General features: G+C 49.7%; 1 protein-coding gene and 1 non-coding gene across 2 annotated transcripts; both read right to left on the reverse strand.

Moving 5' to 3' along the window:
• Window positions 1-414: 414 nt before the first annotated feature.
• SERPINF1 (serpin family F member 1) lies at window positions 415-12,770 on the reverse strand. Its single transcript, XM_081580069.1, has 8 exons — window positions 12,636-12,770; window positions 8,076-8,161; window positions 6,489-6,687; window positions 5,712-5,867; window positions 5,096-5,299; window positions 3,396-3,538; window positions 1,457-1,667; window positions 415-799 (listed from the first exon to the last, which is right to left on the reverse strand). Exons 2-8 carry the CDS (start codon window positions 8,151-8,153, stop codon window positions 540-542), a joined length of 1,251 nt encoding a protein of 416 aa, XP_081436195.1. The 5' UTR covers window positions 8,154-8,161; window positions 12,636-12,770; the 3' UTR covers window positions 415-539.
• A 2,036-nt stretch (window positions 12,771-14,806) lies between these two features.
• Window positions 14,807-14,913, reverse strand: LOC145543848 (U6 spliceosomal RNA). The gene has a single exon (XR_014081096.1). It is a non-coding gene; the product is annotated as a U6 spliceosomal RNA (small nuclear RNA).
• Window positions 14,914-20,049: the final 5,136 nt, after the last annotated feature.

The following is a 20,049-nucleotide window of genomic DNA, read 5'->3' on the forward strand; positions in this document are numbered from 1 at the left end:
AGATCCCCTGGAGGAAGGCATGGCAACCCACTCCAGTATTCTTGCCTGGAGAATCCCATGGACAGAGGAGCCTGGCGGGCAACAGTCCATAGGGTCACAAAGAGTCGGACACAACTGAAGTGACTTAGCACGCAAAGTCCTGTGTATTTAAGAGTTGGCTCCACTGATTGTAGAGACAGGAAATCTCTTCCCAGGGGGACTGGTGTCTTAAAGTGTAAAACCCCACAGAGCAGAGAATCAGTCCCAGCATTATATAGTGCAGATAACTAAAGTTCTTATCTCACATGGTGACTTTCTGCAGTTTAGATAGACCCAGCCTATAAAGATGGGACCAACAAATTCCTAAATGGCTGTTTGTCTTCATATTAAATTTAACATAGCTCAAAATAGGAGGAGGAGCAGGGTAACAAAAGGTAAGGATAAAGCACTTTTATTGCAAAGTATACATTGAAACATAGGGGCAGCCTTCATATAATATATAATCTGCCATCCCTCTAGTGTTTTTTTCTTCTAGGGTATTTGAACATTAAGTTGGAGTATTAAGTGCCCCTGGGGTCCAGAATTTTGCCTATGAAGAGAAGGGCCCCTGTGTCTGTGTCCCTCAGTACAAAGATGAAAGGTTGGTTAAGGTGATAGTCCAGAGGGAAGGTGAGGCGGTCAGGCTGGACCCCTTGGCTGGGGTTAGTACCCGCCCCATCCTCATTCCACTCAAATCCGATGCGATGTTCCACTTGAGTAAGTTTGATAGGTTTGCCCGTGATCTTGCTAAAGTCTGGTGCATCAAACAAGGATTGCAGCTCTGCAGAAATTGAGAGAGATTTCCATTAAAACCTTGCCTTGTGAACACTGCAAGGAAGAATACAATCCTGATTCTCAAGAAGGCAAGCAAAGTGGGGGTGGAACACTGCTTTTGACTGTCTGTGACATACGTAGAGCTCTGGGCTGGTTAAGGGTTAAGTGACTTGCCTAAGAGCACACAGGCAATGAGGTTAAGATTAGAAACCAGGTTAAGGGACCTGTCTTGAGAGGCAGTGTTCAGAGTTCCTGTTATAGGATGTATGCTCTGGGGGCTCAGGAATGAGTCTGATAAGGAGGGCAGTTCAGTCTTCCCCTCCAGCACTATTAGAATGAAGGGATCATCCCGGGCCCCAGTACTAGTTGGTGGAGGCTTTGCATTCTGCTTAGCAAGGTGGAGGGCTTCCCTTGTGGCTCAGCTGGTAAAGAATCTGCCTGCAGTGCAGGAGACCTGGGTTTGATCCCTGGGTTGGGAAGATCCCCTGGAGAAGGGAAAGGCTACCCACTCCAATATTGTGGCCTGGAGAATTCCATGGACTGTACAGTCCATGCGGTCTCAGAGTCTGACACGACTGAGCAACTTTCAGTGTAGCAAGGTGGAAGGAAGGCTCAAAGATTCGACCCCACCCTCCCCAAGAGCAAACAGGTGCGGCAGCCGTACTCAGCTCCTGCACAGACTTCGTGAGTTCGCCTTCATAACTCAGCTTCAGCTTGGGAATGGTCAGGACCGCCTGGACAGTCTTCAGTTCTCGATCTATGTCGTGAAGGAACTCAGAGGTGAGGCTGTCTTCTATCAAGGTCAAGTTCTGGGTCACTTTCTGAGGCAGGAAAAAGATGATACTCGTGCTCCCGGTCAAGGGCAGCTGGGCGATCTGAAACAACAGGGAGGAAGCACATGGGTTAGTCATTTGGAGCCCAGGAGCCTAGCGATGGACAAACGCCCCGAGCCGCCTTCTCTCCTGGGACCAGGCCTTGCCACGCTTCCCCCGCCCCTCATCTGTGTAACAGTTGTCCCTCTAAGCTGTTGCTTTCCGACAGCAAGATGTCTACTGATGGGACTTCCCTGGTGGTAGAGTGGTTAAAGAATTCTCCTGGCATTGCAGGGGGCACCGGTTCAATCCCTGGGCCGAGAAGTAAGATCCCACATGCTGCAGAGCAACTAAGCCCATGGGCCACAACTAGAGAGTCTGTGCGCTGCAATGAAAGATCCTGCATGAGGCAACTAAGACCTGATGCAGCTAAATAAATAAATAAAAGCTATCTACTGATGTTTCTTCAAGCATAAGCCATTGTCTTTTCTTATTTCAGCCTAATACCAACTGAAGTTATCTGCTGAAAGAATTTTCTTGTGTGGTTTTCTAAAGAGCCAGAATTGGTTCGATGCAGGATACAGGGCGCTCGGGGCTGGTGCACTGGGATGACCCAGAGGGATGGGATGGGGAGGGAGGTGGGAGGGGGGTTCTGGAAGGGGAAAACATGTACTCCCGTGGTGGATTCATGTCAATGTATGGCAAAACAAATACAATATTGTAAAGTTAAAAAATAGATAAATAAACTAATTAAAAAAAAATAAAGAGCCAGAATTGAATTCCAGGTGTGTGTTTTCTCCCAAGGTTTGTCTGCCAGTAGTTACTGATCATCTGTTATATACAGAGCCCCGGACTAGAAATGAGGGCACTGGGCAGAGTAATGCAGAAGCGGCAATACAAGGGCCCTCTGAGCAGAGATCTTTAACCTAAGGGGCAGGTGGCATCAGGGGTCCCAAGAGCCCCTGAAAACACCTGCAGAGATGCATATGTGGCATTTCTCTCCAGTGCTTCAGGCATTTTGTCAGATTCCCAAAGAAAAAACTACTGACTTAGAATTTTCTTAAGTCAGGTAGGAGAGACTTCTAATGCCAGCAACGTGGAGTTTGTGACAGATTTTGAAAGTTTGGATGTTTATAAGTACAAGTTCTCCCCAGAAAAAGAGAAGAAGGAAAGACAAAAAAAACCCACAGCATTTGAGTGCCCAGTCTTGAGGACTCAATTTCACTTTACCAACCCTTGCAACAAACCCTGAATCAGAGGATAAGTTTTGATAGCTGTGGCCCTTCATTTTTAGAAAAAAAGGGCTCATCTAGTAGGGCTCCCCTGATAGCTCAATTGGTAAAGAATCTGCCTGCAATGCAGGAGACCCTGGTTTGATTCCTGGGTTGGGAAGGTCTGCAAGAGAAGGGATAGGCTACCCACTCCAGTATTCTTGGGCTTCCCTTGTGGCTCAGCTGGTAAAGAATCCATCTGCAATGCAGGAGACCTGGCTTCAGTCCCTGGGTTGGGAAGATCCCCTGGAGGAGGGCATGGCAATCCACTCCAGTAAGGGCTCAGAAAAGCTCTTAACTTACTGAAGAACATATAGCAGGTAAAATTCAGACAGCTCCATAACAAGAGAAGCCCACCCCACAACTAGAGAAAGCCCATGCTGCGCAGCAATGAAGACCCAGCTCAGCCATAAATAAGTCAATAAATAATTCAGATTGCTGTCAGCTATCAAAGCCCATTCTATTCCCACTGCACCATCCTGCCTGAACCCACACCACCACTCACATTGCCCATACAGACCTTGCAGTTGAGATCAGAATCCAAGCCGTACCGTAAAACGGCCTTAGGGTCTGACATCATGGGGACTTTCACGGTCCTCTCCTCATCCAAATGGAAATCCTCCAGGGAAGTCTTTCTGGAGTCAAACTTTGTTACCCACTGCCCTGGAGTGAAACAGAAGGAGTGCCCTGAGCCCCAGGAGACCAGAAAGGCATACTGCTGAAAATTGCCCGGCTACAGAAATCGGGATTCCCTGATGGCTCAATGGTAAAGAACTGAGAATTGACCCGCGTCTCCTGACAATGCAGGAGACGCGGGTGCGACCCTTGGGTTGGGAAGATCACCTGGAGGATGGCATGGCAACCCACTCCAGTATGCTTGCCTGGGAAATCCCATGGACAGAGGAGCTGCAGTCCGTGGGACTGCAAAGCAGTTCACTTAGCAATTAAACAACAGCAGGAATCTGAGTCATTAGAAGCCCTTACACATCAGGGAACAGCTCTGTCTCAGGATGGGCAGTCTGGACCATGATATGTTGAGGGTCCTGACTACCTTCCATATGTAAACTCAGAAGGAAATATTGTCAGGTTTATTCAAGTTCTGTGATAACTAGGAGAAAGGTGAACTGGTACACACTTCTACAGTGATGTGTCCAGGAGACAGACTACAGGGAGGCCAGAGCTGGAAGGGACCTCGACGTCATGTCATCGACCATCTCATAGATGAAAAAGCATGAACGCCCAGAGAGGTGAGATGACCTGCCAATGCTCACACAGTGAGCTGATCGTTTCATGTGGTCTTTAACTTGCTGGTCTGTAACAGCTTCTTTCACTTCCTGGAGCTCAGTGCTTCATGAAGGACTTTTCTCTGGGTGTTTAGGGGTTCCCTCTCAACACCGCCTGATAGACAGTTGTGAAACATTTTAAGGGGAGGTTGCCCAAAATCCCGCCCAAGGCTCATGAATAGGGCTGGCCTCACACTGGGCCCATGGAATAGTTGGGTACCTCACCATGGCCTAGAAGAACGTTATTAGAGAACTAATATGGTTTATCGAGCTCAACCTTCCCAGGTGGCGCTAGTGGTAAAGAATCCACCTGCCAATGCAGGAGATGTAAGAGATGTGGGTTTAATCCCTGGGTCAGGAAGATCCCCTGGAGGAGGGCATGGCAACCCACTCCAGTATTCTTGCCTAGAGAATTCCATGGACAAAGGAGCCTGGTGGGCTATAGTCCATAGAGTCGCAGAGTGTCAAACACAACTGAATCAACTTAGCGCACACACACTTGGTTTATCGAGTAGCTGCTGTGTGTCCCAGGCATGATGCTAGGTCCATGAGAAGATAGGAGACAACACACACACAGTGCCTCTGAAATCAGTGTGCCATCCCCCAGTGACAGACGAGAAAACAGGCTCAAAAAGGCTATGAAGTTCACGCAGGCCTCTCCAGCCAGAGCCGGACGTGGACCCTCTACCAGCGCCCACCCCAAAAAAGGCACAGGAGTGGGAGTGCCCCCTTATCTCTGCTGGTCTTTCTCCACCACCCCTTACACTTTTTAGGTACTTATCCTATGTTTGCCTTGGGTTTGGTGACAAACAGGCAGCCCTCAGGCAAGGACCTTTCCCGGGTCCTCCTCTGCCTTCTTTGACGTCCCTTCCTTCCTGGCCCCCTCTTGACACCCACTGTGCGCCCTCGGCCAAAAGCCAAGTGGAGAAGCCCTCACCCTTGAAGTAAGCCACACCCAGGAGGAAAATGCTGATCTCACTGGGCATCTCCCTCGTGGACCTGGCGACTTTCCCTTTCATCTGGGCCTGCACCCAGTTGTTAATCTCCTGAAGGTCTATTCGAGAGTTGCCGGTCAGGATTCTGGGCCTGGTCCCATATGACTTCTCCAGGGGGGGGACAAAGCTGGCTTTTATCCGCAGCTCTGCGAAGAGATGGGGCAGAGGTTAGTGCACTCTGAGACCTCACTCAGCATCCTCCCTGACAGTCTGTGGCTCTGCCTGATCCTCGGCAGGCCCTAACTCCCTGCCTGGCATCTTTCTGGGACTCTCCCAGACTCTGTGCCAGCTTCCCCGGGCACTGGATGGGGAACAACAAATTTCACTCATTGCTGTTTTCTCTTCACGTGACTGCCCTCCCCCGACCCACCCGCTGTCTCCTTCAGCCCATATCCTCTTTCTGATCCTCTTTGTACTCATGCAGCCCCTTCCTTCCCACCCCCCAGTGCCAGGCCTGGCCCTGGGCAGACTTGCTCGTGTGTTTAGAAAGAAACCCCCAGGTGCATTGCAGCAGAGAGCTCCACGCCTCAGACAGCTCGGGCCAGCAGGGTGACTCACTCCTCTCAAAGATAATCCGGGAAGCACTCTTAAGGTTCTTCTGGGGGGCGGTGACGGAGGCAAGGAGGTCCTTGTAGGTGCTGTGGATGTCTGGGTTACTGATCAGGTCGTAGTACAGAGCCCGGTGAATGCTGGATTCCGTCCGCTGTTCCGCACCTGCCAAGGGGAACGGGTGTGTGAGCCTCTGTAACTGCCTGCCGGGCCCATGTCAGCTTAGCTCTCAGGGACACTGAACCCTGAGCCTATCTATCTGCTGGTACCTGGAGACTTTCTAGGTGGGAAGGAATTTGAAGGCAGTGGAAGAAAAATAGGTTTTCCTGAAGGTAGGCTAAAGGCATCAGGCCTGGAGAGATAGAAGGATGGGAGTGAGGGTTCAAAGTCCCCGTGCTCCTCATCACAGCACTTACCAGACTGTTCTACAGTTCCCTATTTCCTACTTTTCCCCATGAACTCAGCTGTGTGGCCCGAGTGAGAGCAGAGACTGTGCCTGCTTGTGTGTAGTTACACCCCCAGTAGCTAGCCAAGCTGACGAGACGGGCACGTAGGAGGAGCTCCTTTAAGGAATGTCAAGAAGTGGTCCCGAGGCCACACACGTGTGTCGGCAGCGCTCCGCCCCCTCCGTCTGAGCCCCCACTCATACATGCCGGGACCCCTGGGCCAGCCTCTCGGCCCTCATCACCCTCCCTAGGTGAAGTGTCTCCAGGGCCTAGAGTCATATAAGTACAGAGGTCAGAGGGCAGCTCTGGGATCCCGGGCTTTCTGCAGCGGGGAACTCACCCAGCGACAGGGCAGAGAGCGCTGTGGCCACGCTAAGCGGAGACAGCAGCACGTTGGCGGTGGGGCTCTCGCCAGATCTCACGCGGTACAGGTCGTAGCCAAAGTTGGAGATGGCCGCCGCCAGCTTGTTCACAGGGACCTTGAAGAAGGGATCCTCTTCCTCCACTGGCGCTCCCGTGCTCTCGGGGGCCAGGGAGCCCTGCATTTGAGTACAAGGACCATTGCAGATGAGCAGGGGGTGACTGGTCTCATGGCTTGGTGTGGGACTGTCCTTCTGGTCCCTGAAGGCTGTCCTGCCTGAGGAGGTATAGCCATCCGTTGGGACGAGTCTGTGCCCCCTACTTCTGTGGGGGTGCTCCAATGGGGAGAGGCAACCACAAGAGAGGTTAGCTGGCCAGCTTTCAACACCAGTGACCTGTGAGCTTCAGGCCTGTGACTCATGAAAAAAAAAAAAAAAAAAATGGAGGGAAGTCCCCCTTCCCAAGAAATTCTGTTCTCAGGCCAGAGTCTCCCTGTCAGCTCAGCCTCGCTCACTGGTCCCAGGTCTCCACCTGGACCCTCCTATCAAACCCTCCTTGTCTTTCTTGGCCCTGATCAGACATCACCTCCTCCATCACAGACTTGCCCTGGTGGCCCCAATAAGAAGGCACCTTTAGTTCTCTGGCCATTTTTGAGAGTCAACTACCACTTACTTATTGACCACTTACCATGTGTATACCATGCGCCAGGCTCTGCGGTGGTTCTTTTCATCTGAGTTACTTCATTTCATACTAGTTGATGTAAGTGATATCCTCAAAGATTAATGTCTTAAAACAGTTCCTTGAAGGCCAGAACTGAGTCTTTTATATTTCCACTCATCCCCAGCACCTACAGAGTAGGTGTTCAGTAGATAAATAAGTGACTGTCTACCTTGGCCCTGTAAGGATGGGTATTTTTCATCCCATTTTATAGATAAGAAAACAGATTCAAGTTACAGTGACTTGTCTAAAATAGAAAAAAACTGGTGAGAGGTGGAACCATAATTCAAACCTGGAACTCACAATAAAGTCCAGAGCTCCTGCCAATATGCCCCATCTGCCCTGGCCGCCCTAGTGACAATCACCACCACCTCCCTACCCCCACAACTGTCGCATAGCCTAGGCTTCTTGGCATCTGCCTTTGCAACCCGACTGTGCTCTCTCTGGACAGGAAAGAGGCCTTTTCATGCTCTTACACCTCTGCTGCCCCCTGGTTAGGATCGGAGCAAACATCCAAGACCACCAGCTCCTCAGTGAGACCCATAAGTAATGAAAGGTAATGAGAAAATCTTCAATGAAGGGCTTGTTAGAGGGCTTTCGCCTTTCATCTTCTTGGATCTTATTCCTCCCACCCCCACCCCCACCCCCCGCCGTCTCTGTCCTCTGAAAGGCAGGGCGAGATGCTTTCTGTTTTGCTGTTGGAAAAACCAAGGCCCTGTCTGGACGGAAAGACCAGAGCCTGGCCTGCAGCCTGGGTGCTGTCCAGCCTCCCGTGCTGCCTGACGAGGCTGGGCTGGGATTGCTAACGTCCCCCCCACCCCAGGCCCCCACCGACCCAACTCCTACTGACCGCCTCCAGGTCGGCATTCTGGCAGCGGCCAAACCTGAGGAGGGCTCCAGTCCAGAGGAGTAGCACGAGGGTCTGCATCCTGGGGCCTGCAAGAGAGCAAAAGAGGAGGCAGGCTGCTTCCACCTCTACCACCCTGCACCGCCGGCCGCCCTGGGCAGGGAGCAGGGCCAGGCACCTTCCATCCAGCCTCCCCCCGGGGTTGGAAGTAGACCCTCAGCTTGCTAACCCCTCCCTGTCAGCACCTCCCCAGCCCTCCCCCTGCCTCACAGTCCACAGTCCTATGGCGAGCTTGTGCTTTCATCCATGGTCTGTGCCAGGAGACCCTCCTTCAGGCCTAAACCTCCAGGGTGGTGAAGGCCCAGCAGTGGGCTCCTGTGTGGGGGCGTGATCCAGCCCAAATGCACACTGAGGCTGTTCCCTGCGGGCTCCTGACCAGCTCATTATGTAGGATTTGGATCTGTGTCTAGTAACAGCATGGGGGCAGAATCTCAGATGTAGAATCAAAGAACACAGAGAATGGGGGCATCTGGTCCAGCCCCGGGCCCCCCACAAGAAGCTCTCAAACTCTCTCCTCGAATTGCTCTGCCCTGGAACATGTGGTTTCATAAGGGACTCATGGGATCTTAGTTCCCTGACCAGGGATTGAACCCAGATCCAGGCAGTGAAAATGCTGAGTTCTAGCCACTGGACTGCCAGGGAATTCCCATCAATCCTGTCTCTTTTTTATTTGTCTGTTTATGGCTGTGCCGGATCTCAACTGCAGCACATGGGATTCTTTTTTTTTTTTCTTTAGATGCATGTGAACTCTTAGTTGTGGCATGTGGGATCCAGTTCCACAACCAGGGATTGAAACTAGACCCCCTGCATTGGGAACACAGTCTTAGTCACTGAACTACCAGGGAAGTTCTCTGTCTTAATACCTCTCTAAATCCCAACGTCTTCTCTTGTAAAATGGAAATCAGTTCTTACCTATTGCGATGAGAATTAAATTCAGTGATGCCTTCATAGCACTCAGTGGGGCCAAAGACAGGTGAGTTCTCCAATGATCCTTGAGCCAAATTGTGTCTCCCTACTCCAGAAACCCCAGGGCTCCCCTTTCCCCTTGGGGAGCCAAGTCCTCTTCCTCCTACCAGCTTGGAACCCGCTCTGACACCCCTCAGAATTCTCTCCTTCAAGTTAAATAATACCATGTCTTAGTAAGGCCACCCAAATCCCTACACCTCCCCAGCAGTAGCCTCTTTGGACCCGACTCTGATCCAAATCCTGGACCACAAGGGCAAAGGGAACTCTGAATGCAGGGCTCCCCCATCTCTTGCTCTCCTACATTCATTGCCTCTGTGAGCTCAACCTTGGGGTCAGGATGTGGAGGTGGGAGGGGATGAAGGCAGTGGGGAGTTCATAAATAAGGTCTTCTGAGGGTCTTCTGGTTAGAAAGAGGGATAAGGTCCCAGCAGTCAGGACCTCTGGCTGGTCCCTGTTCTCCCTCCATTCACATTGCTGAGTCAAGAACTGGTAATCTGTCTTCCCTACCTCTCACCTCCCCTGCAACACACACACAGGCTAAGGGTCTCAAGCTCTTTCTTCCTTTTGTATACCCACAAACACATACTGGGGGCTTCCTAGGGGGCACTACCAGTACAGAACCCCCTTGCCAATGCAGGAGACTAAATAAATGCAGTTTCAATCCTTGCATTGGGAAGATCCCCTGGAGAAGGGCATGGCAACCCACTCCAGTATTCTTGCCTGGAGAATCCCATGGACAGAAGAGCCTGGCGGGCTACCATCCATGGAGTCAAAAAGAATGGGACATGACTCAAGTGACTTAGCACTCATGCATGCAAACACACACACTTTTCTGACTTCTCAGAACAAATAGGAAAACTAAGATTGCAGTGTGTGGGGAATTCCCTGGTATCCAATGGTTAAGACTCCACACTTGCAATTCAGGGGGCTGGGCTTGATCCCTGGTTGGAGAACTAAGATCCCACATGCTACGTGGCAAAAAACAAAAAAGAATGCAGTGTGAGATTTGGGGGCAAAGTCCTTAAAATTAAGTTTGCTTTGGTGGCTCAGATGGTAAAGAATCTGCCTGCAATGTGAGAGACCCAGATTTGATCCCTGAGTCGGGAAGATCCCCTGGAGAAGTGAATGGCTACCCACTCCAGTATTCTTGCCTGGAGAATCCTATGGACAGAAGAGCCTGGCAGACTACAGTCCATGGGGTCACAAAGAGTCAGACACGACTGAGCGACTAACACACAATCTTTTGGACAATGTGAAAGGCAGCAAAAGAAAAGATGGCCTCTGAGTTTGTTCTGCTTACAGCTGTATGGCCATTGGGCACCAGCCTGACTTTCTCTCTAAACCCTGATCGCGAGCACGTGTCTCCCAGTGAGTTCCACTGACCCCTCTGTTCTCAGCCAGCTGCTCTTCCGCGTGGCAGCCCCTGCCACTCAGAGAAATTGTCCACTGAGGCAACGGGAAGAACTTTCTGCAGGGCAAGATAGAGCCCGTAACAGCGTCCAGGCTCATAGCTGCTTTCTCCACCCGGCCAGCCCCACCCAGAGCTGGCAGGGGCCTTCCCTGCCTGAGCCCCAGCAAACTGGTTTAGCAGAGACTGGAAATTCAGTGAGATGCAGGAGCGGCTGGGCTCGAGGAAAAGCCATTAGCTTTAGTCCCTGGGCCAGAGTAGGGAACTGAGTGAGGAGGGAGGAGGTGAGAGATGCCACCATGGCCTGGTGTTTAAGAAAACCGAGTCCAGATGCCCTTGAAGGTGGATCTTCTCTGTAGGAGTCCCTACAGAGTTTGAGCGCAAACCTTGGGTCATGTGATCACTGTTACCACGTGGGTGGGCTGAGGACTGAAGATGCGGTGGTGAGGGACCCTGGCAGGGAAAAGCATACGGGTCCACAGCTGCCAGAGCCAGTCATCAGGACACACAGTATTAACAGTGCCTCTTTGAACCCTCCACCTCAAGCCCTGGGGGTGAGGGAAGTGGAGAGATTCTTGAAAGCCCCCTGCAAGGGCAGGGAGAGGGTTGAGAGTAAGGGTCTGCACAGGGGGCCCTCTCTGAGCACACTTGGTGCCTTGTCCAAGGGGACGGTTCTGTGGGCTGGGCCAGGCAGCCATCACCTGGCCAGGGGCATAGGCACAGTGGTGCCATTCCGTCCAAAGGGCAGTGTCCAAGCTGGGGGGGCAGGGAGGAGGCGACTCTCCTCCCAGCTCGGCCAAGCTCAGGCCTGTCTCTCGGCCACATTGCCCCAATCAAGAGACACAAGGAACTGCGATTTTGGGATCCTGCCTACCGGCTGGAAGGATACATTTAAGCCAGTACATGTGTTTCAGATTAAACCCAGTGGTGAGACAAACACCATCACTCCTCCTCCTCCTCCCAGAACCACGCGGCCTTTAAGCCACATGGCGGAGGACCTCACGGGCAGTGCAGGGAAGGGCACCGCCCTCCTCCCTGGCCCTGGGAGGGAGATCCCGAGGGGTCCCCTCCAGACCCACCCCACCATGGTGACCCCACCAAGTCCCCAGGCAACTTTTTTCTGAAGTCTTGGAACCTGAATGCGTGGAGGCAGAGCACCCAGGAGTTTTGGCTCCCCGCATCCCAGAAGGATCAGTCTTGGGAATAGAATTCCCTGGCCGGCTTCCCCTCCCACCCTCAGCCTGGGAGCTGAACTCCTGGTGGACTGGCATGGGCCAGACAATGATGGGGTTTCTGGGAAGCCTGAAGTTCTTCTGGCCCAGACCCGCCCCTTGATGTGGCTGGCCCAAGGGAGCACCGAGGGTGAGGGCGGCCAACCTCTCCAGCTCTGGCAGCTAAGCCCCCAAATCCCATACCCTGGCTGAACTCAATAGCGGTCATTGTTTGCAAGAGGCCAAGATCCCATTGATCTCCCAGCTTGTACTGGCAGCTGACTTGGCCAGAGAAAAAGGGTGGGCCCTGGAGAGAAGGACCCTGCTGCCCTCCATCCCAGCACACACCCTCCCCCCCAGGAGGGCTCCCCGCAGGCCAGCTGCTTGGCAGTGTTGAGAAGTTACCTTTGAAATCAGTGCCAGTTGATGTTGAAAAGGCAACAGGGAGCTGAGTCTAAGCCATGGCCAGGCTGCCTGATGGGCTCCCCAGTGGAGGCACAGCACCCAACAGCCTCTTTCCTCCAGGGTTGCAGAGCACCCCACCCCAAACTGCTGCTCAGACCTGACCCAACAGCTAGCCACGTTCTCAGCTTCTTCCCCTCCACTGCCCTCCTCCACTGTTTCCAACCCATTCCATTCAAGAGTTTTCCTGGCTTCTTCTAGTGGTGCAGTTTCTCCAGCTTCTTCTCCTAGTGGTTTAGGGATAATTGGGTTCTGACCTCCAACTCCCTCTGCCCCCCCTCACCTATTCACCCTGGTCCCCAAGCTGCAGGAACTATGGTCTCCCCACCTCTTCTCTCTGGCACCCCTCTTTTCTGCTCCCTGGAGTTATACCTGCCTCACCCTGTTCACCCCAGCCCAGGGGAGCCTCCCATCTTCCCCTGACACACATGCGGACCAGACAGGGAGCTGCTTTACCTGTGGGTGCACCGCTGCTCCACGACCAGCCTGGGTCTGCACACTGAGGGGCTCCTGTGAACACCAGAGCCTTTTCTGCTGCCTCCCAAGCCAGCGTCCAGCAGGCTTCAGATTACAGCTACTGCTTTCTTAAAGTGACCTGCACTCAATTTGGAGTCTGTGATTGCATCTGTGATTGCATCATTGTCTGGTGTTAACTTTAACCCAATGCTGGCCTTCTGCCACACACCCCCAGTTCCCACAGATGGCAGCACCAAACCTTTCTTTGGAGCCCTGGCCGTGCCCCCCATCCCCGGAGGGCAGCCTGGTCAGCCTGGGTAGGAGCGGGGCTGAGGAAGAGTCTGGCAGGAGGAGGCCCAGGAGGAAGCCAAAATAGAGGAAACGCTGGTCCACAACTGGGACTTGGGTTTTTGCTGGTCCTTGGTTCTGGTACTGAGATTTGGGGCAAGACATCATTCATGGCTCCTCCCCACCCTTGACTGAAAAATGAGTGAATGGGACTGGGATGTCTGTGTGCTTTATCAGCCCTGAAATGCTCTGATTTCTGAAGATCAGACAAGGCAGTGGGGAAAATATCTGAGCAGAAGAAATAAGATGTACCGTAAACATTTGTCCTGAGAGAAGGCCAAGTGTGAATACCTGGCACCCACCTGGGCACCGTAGATTTCACCTGGGAGCAGTGCCCCGAGGCTCTGCTCACCTCGGGACATTAAGAAACTTGCAGTGTGACCGTGAGACTAAAATACTGACATGAGAAATGATTATAGAGAATGTACCAAAACCTTTTCCAGGCACATGTGAGTCCTGACACAAGCCCAGTGGTTGTTCAGAGAAGGAGGGATCAGAGAAGGAAGGGAAACCACTTTGGGATATTTAGAAGAAGAGAAAATTTAGGGGACCCTCACTGGTGGCTCATACAGTAAAAGATCCACCTGCCAATGCAGGAGATCCAGGTTCAATCCCTGGGTCGGGAAGATACGTGGGAGAAGGGAATGGCTACACACTCCAGTATTACTGCCTGGAGAATCCCATGGACAGAGGAGCCTGTTGGGCGACAGTCCATGGGTTGCAAAGAGTTGGACACAACTGAGAGACTAACACACACACACACACACACACACACAGTTCATGTGAGATTCCAGGGAGCATAGCTAGGGCCCCTGGGTAGAACTCCCCAGTGAAACAGGTTGAGATTTATGTAAAGAAAAGTGTGTCAACAGTCAGAGTTCTCCATCAACAGATGAATGGATAAAGAAGATGTTGTACACATATACAGTGGAATACTAGCCATAAAAAGGGACAAAATTGGGTTATTTCTAGAGACATTGATAAACCAGGTGTCTGTCATACAGAGTGAAGTAAGTCAGAAAGAGACAAACAAGCATTGTACATTAACACACACATATATAGAATCTAGAAAAATGGTAGAGATGAACCTATTTGCAGGGCAGGAATAGAGACACAGACATAGAAAATGGCCATGTGGACGTGGGGTGGGGGGTACTGGGATGAATTGGGAGATTGGGATTGACATAAACACACTGTGCTCTTAGTCGCTCAGTTGTGTCTGACTCTTTGTGACCCCGTGGACTGCAGCCTGCCAGGCTCCTTTGTCCATGGGGGTTCTCCGGGCAAGAATACTAGAGTGGATTGCCATGCCCTCCTCCAGGGGATCTTCCCAATCCAGGGATCAAACCCGGGTCTTCCGCATTGCGGGTGGATTCTTTACTGACTAAGCCACAAGGGAAGCCCCATCTACACACTACCAGGTGTAAAATAGACAGCTAGTGGGAACCCACTGTATAACATAGAGCTCAGCTTGGTGCTCTGTGATGATCTAGATGGGTGGGGTGTGGGGTCAGGGGGAGGGAAGGCCAAGAGAGAGGGGATAAATGTATACATTTAGCTAATTCAGTTTATTGTACAACATTGTAATTTGTTGGTCATTCAGCAATCTGTTGTTCAGCCTCCATATGTTGGAGTTTTTAATTGTTTTTCTCCTGTAATTGACATCTAATCTTACTGCATTGTGGTCAGAAAAGATGCTTGGAATGATTTCAATTTTTTTGAATTTACCAAGACTAGATTTGTGGCCCAGGATGTGATCTATTCTGGAGAAGGTTCCGTGTGCGCTTGAGAAAAAGGTGAAATTCATTGTTTTGGGGTGAAATAAAAATATGGAATGCTTCACGAATTTGCGTGTCATCCTTGCGCAGGGGCCATGCTAATCTTCTCTGTATCGTTCCAATTTTAGTATATGTGCTGCCGAAGCGAGCACTGTACAACATTGTAAAGCAAGTATATCCCAATTTTTTAAAAAGGAAAAAAAGCAGTCAGAGTTCAATCCTTTCAACCAAAAACTGAGGACCTCTACTCAAATCACTCGCTAGGTACATGGAGAAGAAATACATAGGTGATTAAGACTTGGTGCCCGTCAGAAGCTCGCTGGCTAAAAACAGGCTGGTACGAGCCCAGATCCTTCCAATATAAGGTGGTACATTCTGTGATAGCTGTCTACAGCCATGCCATCCAATATGATAACCACTCACCACGGGTGGCCACAGAGCTCCTCTCCTGTGATCACCTGTAAATGTAAAATGCGCACTAGATTTTGAATATTTAGTATGAAAAATAATGTGAACTATAGCAATGATTTTGACCCTGATTAATATATTGGATTAAATAAATATACTGTTAAAGTTAATTTCTCCTATTTCTTTTTTTAATGTAACCGCTAGAAATCTTCAACTACATATGTGGTTTTCATTGTTTCTGATGGATGGCAGTGCTCTATAGGTTACCATGGCAGCAAAGTTGGAATGTATGAATCTAAGTTGAGTTTTGAATGAAGAATATGGATAAGCTAATCACAGGAACATGGGAAGGGGACTTTCCTGGTAGATTTGTCTAAGACTCCACGATCCCAAGGCAGGGGCCTGGGTTTGATCCCTGGTCAGGGAACTAGATCCCACATGCTGCAAGTAAGAGTTTGTATGCCACAACTGAAAAAAAAGATCCTGCATGTCACTGAAAAAAAAGATCCTGCATGTCACAATGAAGATGGAAGATCCTATATCCCACAACTAAGACCTGGCGAAGTCAAGTAAAAGAATGTGCTTAGTTGTGTCTGACTCTTTGTGACCCCCATGGACTGTAGCCTGCAGGCTCCATAGGATTCTCCACGCAAGAATACTGGAGTGGGTTGCCATGCCCTCCTCCAGGGGATCTTTCCCACCCAGGGATGGAATCCAGGTCTCCAGCATTGCATGCAGATTCTTTACCATTTGAACACCATGGAAGCCCCAAATAAAAGAATAGTAAGAAAGAAATATGTGAAGGCATGACTATCCTTGTGGACAAGCTAAAGTTGGATCCCTATTTCACACCATACACAAAAATTAACTGTAGGTACATTAGAGATTTAAGTGTTTCTAGAAAACAATTTCTGTTTTTGCAGCACCTTTTTAATGAATTTTTATTTAAATTATTCACTTATTTTTGAATAGATATTTTGTTCATATGTTCAAAACCCAAAACTAACTGAAGAGAATGTCTTCTTTCCACTCTGCTCTCCAATTACCTGAGTCCACACTCCCTGAAGACAGGTAATAATAGTCTCTTTTGTATGGATCCCTTCAAAAATAATTTTAATGGCTTAAAAAACAAATGCAGGGGCCACAGTTCTTGAGACACTAGCCTACTGTATTTCCCCTTTGCCTGGCAAAGAAATAAAGCCACTTGTTCCTTCTCTTCTATTAAAAAAAAAAAAAGCAAGTACAAATAGATATACACAGCAGGAAAAAAATGTAAACATTTTAGAAAAATGTATAGATGGATTTCTTTGTGATCTCTGAATAGAAATGCTTTTTTAGACAATACACCAAAAGAAGCACAAATTGTGAAAGACTGATAAATTTGGCACTAAAATTAAAAACTTCTTCTCTTGAACAGATACCATAAAACAAAATGAAAAGACAAGCCTCACACGAAGAGAAAATGTTTGTAACACAGATAACTGACAAAAAAGATTACTAACTGTAACTGCAATAATTACAAATCAATAAAAAAATAAATAAAAACAATTCAACAGAAAAACAGGCCCAGGTAATTCACAGATGAAGACTCCTGAGTGTCCAATAAACTTATGAATAGATGTTTTTTTCACCAGCTAATCAAGGGAATGCAAATTAAAACCATACTTTGATGAGTGTACTTCATACTCTTGAGATCAGCTAAACTGAAACGTCTGAGAATACCAAGTACTAGTGAGCATGCAGACAGCTAGGATCTCTTGGGCCCTCCTTGTGAGAACATAAATTGATACAACCCCTCTGAAGAACAATCTGGCAACAAACGGCAAAGTTGTGCATAAACATATTTAGCATGGGACTGCCCGGGCAGCCCAGGGGCTAAGACTCCACGTTTAGTGACCCAGTTTCAATCCCTGGTCAGGGAACTAGATCCCACATGTCACAACTAAGAGTTTGTGTGCCACAACTAAAAGACCCTGCGTGCCCCAACTAAGACCTAGCACAGCCAAATAAATAAATAAATAATTTTTTTAAAGAATTCAATGCAGGGGACACAGGTTCAGTCTCTGGTTGGAGAATTAAGTTCCCACATGCTGCAGGGCAATTGACCCCACATGCCACAACAAAGACCAGGCGCAGCCAAAATTGCAAAAAAGTAATAATAATGACTGTATGTGGCAGCCCCTGCAGTGAAAGATAGAAAACGCAAACCCACAACTCATTTATTCTACTTCTAAGTGTTTGAGCCAAAAAGACTGCATATGTGCACAAGGACGTAGCAAGAATGTCACAGCAGCACTGTATGGGTCGCCCCGCTCTTGCATAATCAATGTACTCCTCTCTGAAGGACCAATCCACAGCCTTAAAACAGCCTCTGTCACTCTCCTGTTTGAAGGTACTGCCTTTATTGCCGCCTCCCTGCCGCCTACTGTCCATTTCTCCATCCTCCCTCCCACTCGCACGGGACAGAGCTATTTACCATTGAATCTGCACTGTCTTAGCGCTTTCCCTCCTCAGCCTCCAACTTACTTCTGTCCCCAGCTCTCCTTTGAAACTGCTGTCAAAGGAGCAGACATCTCTGCCCTTGGCAGCAGGCAGCCAACTCTTCCTCCTTCTTGAAACCCTGACTCCCTACATCCTCCTATTTTTCTCCATCTCACAAGCCCCATCTTTTCCATCTTCCTTGCTGGCTTGATTCTGGGACCCGCTTTCTCTCTCCATCTCCATCTCCATCTCCTCTTAGGTGACATCAGCCAGTTCCGTGACTTTCAAAGCATCTGTCTGTTCCCAAATACACACTTCCAGCCTTGACTTGACATAGCCACATGGATGTCCAGCAAGTGAGAGGAACATATAATTCATCATCCAAACACTTCTAAGATCAAAAATAGGTGATGTGAATTAAACTGGAACCACAGTCGTAACTCGAACTGCCCAGGACACACTAGGACATACGGTCGCTCTGTATTAATGTAGCATTTCAGTCATGTTCAAAATGGACATCTACAATCAATCCTAAAGTCTGTCCCTCACTCAGATTCCCATCTCAGTAAAATTCATCTTCTCAAGACAAAAATCTGGGGATTTGAATGATGAACCCCACATCCGCGAGTCTCTCCTTTCCCTCATCTCCAGTATAATCTATGCACAAATTCTGTAACATCTACCTGCACAATATACCTGAAGTCTGATCACTTCCCTCCATTTCCACAGCCAGAACCCTGGGCCAAGCCACCCAATACTCAACTATTGCCTGCTAACCAGCCTCCCTCCTTCTGCGTTTGTCCCTCAAAGTCTGTTCACACAAGAGCCAAATGAGCCTTCCAGAGCTTAGTTCAAACCATGCCGCCCCTCAATTAAAGTCTTCCACAGGGAGTGAATAATTGCCATCCACATGGCACTGATGAATCTCACAAACAGGAGGTTGAATAAAAAGGATCAGGCACAAGGGAGTATGGATTGCATGCTTCTTTTATTTCAAGTTCAAAACCAGGAGAAACTAGTCCGTTATCAGGAGTCAGGAGAGTGAGTCCTGTTTCTTGATCTGGGTACTGGTTGCACCGGGGTGCTTGGTTTGTGAAACAAATTCATTACACTGTTGTTGTTGTTCCATCGCTATGTCGTGTCCAGCTCATTACGCTTCAATACAGCTTTGACGTGTGTACTTGGCATACTATACATGCATGCGTGCTCAATTGCTAAGTCATGTCTGATTCTTTGTGACCCTATGGACTGTAGCCCGCCCAGCTCCTCTGTCCATGGGATTCTCCAGGCAAAAATACGGGAGCAGGTTGCTGTGCCCTCCTCCAGGGTATCTTCCCAACCCAGGGATCAAACCAGCGTCTCCTGTGTCTCCAGCATTGCAGACGGAGTCTTCACCCACTGAGCCACCTGGGAAGCCCTATACTTCAATCCAAAATTTTAACTTGTTTATTGTCTATACCAGCAGTCCCCAACCTTTTTGGTACCTGGTACCAGTTTTGTGGAAGATAGTCTTTCCTCGGACCCAGCGGGGTGGGGGGTGATTTGGGGATGATTCAAGCATATTACATTTATTGTGCACTTTATTATTATTACATCAGCTCTAGCTCAGATCATCAGGCATTAGATCCTGGAGGTAGGGGACCACTGGACTAGACCAGTCCACCACCAGATTTAAGTTCTTCAGGGGAGGATCTTGTTGGCTTTTTCATCACTGCAGCCCCAGAGTGTGGGGTGCTGCTGGACTCAGCAGAGGCACGTAACAAATATTTACAGGGCAGAAGATGTAGTCAAGGCAGCCAGAGCATCAGCAGGGAGAACCTGGATGTGATGACCAGAGCCAAATGGTGGCTAGAGCCCAAATAGACAGGAGAGAACTGAGGAAAACTCAGGAGTGGGAAAATTAAGCTGGCGGGCTGGCCGATTTGTTCCAATAACTTTCCAACGATCTCTTTACAATTCTCTCTTTCCTCCAGCCCCACGGATCTCCTGCTCATCCTAAACCTTTTGGGCAGCTCCCACTTCTCTGCTTGGGATGCTCTTCTTCAGGATGTCCTCCTAGTGCCTGCCCTCACCTCCTTCTAGTCTCTGCTCCAAAGTCACCTCCTCAGGGAGGCCTTCCCTGCTTTACTTCTCAGCAGAGCTCTCATCCCCCTCTGACACACCATGTATTTCACGTGTTGACTTATTTCTCATCTCCCCACCCTGCTGGTTTGTTAGAAGCCAGAGCCAATCCTAGGGACTTCCTCTTAACCACTGCACCACAGGGCCGCAAGTGGCTGCTGCCACCCAGACACCCTGCACTCAGAGACGAGAGCCCACCCATGTGGACAGCCATGAGGCCCCCAGCCCTGTGCCCAGGTGCCCCCAGTAGCTTCCTCCAAATCCTCAGGCGCTGACAG

The sequence above is a fragment of the Giraffa tippelskirchi genome, chromosome 3 (genome assembly GCF_054371585.1).
Source record: "Giraffa tippelskirchi isolate mGirTip1 chromosome 3, T2T-mGirTip1v1.2.pri, whole genome shotgun sequence".
Taxonomy (NCBI): domain Eukaryota; kingdom Metazoa; phylum Chordata; class Mammalia; order Artiodactyla; family Giraffidae; genus Giraffa; species Giraffa tippelskirchi.

Bases quoted from the DNA above. Each gene is read 5' to 3' on its own strand.
- SERPINF1 (XM_081580069.1), bottom strand. From the start codon at position 8,153: ATGCAGACCCTCGTGCTACTCCTCTGGACTGGAGCCCTCCTCAGGTTT. The intron at 6,688-8,075 runs GTCAGTAGGAGT...ACTCAAATGCAG, and splicing joins AGAATGCCGACCTGGAGGCG to GGCTCCCTGGCCCCCGAGAG. The intron at 3,539-5,095 runs GTGAGGGCTTCT...GTTTCACTCCAG, and splicing joins GGGTGTGGCTTACTTCAAGG to GGCAGTGGGTAACAAAGTTT.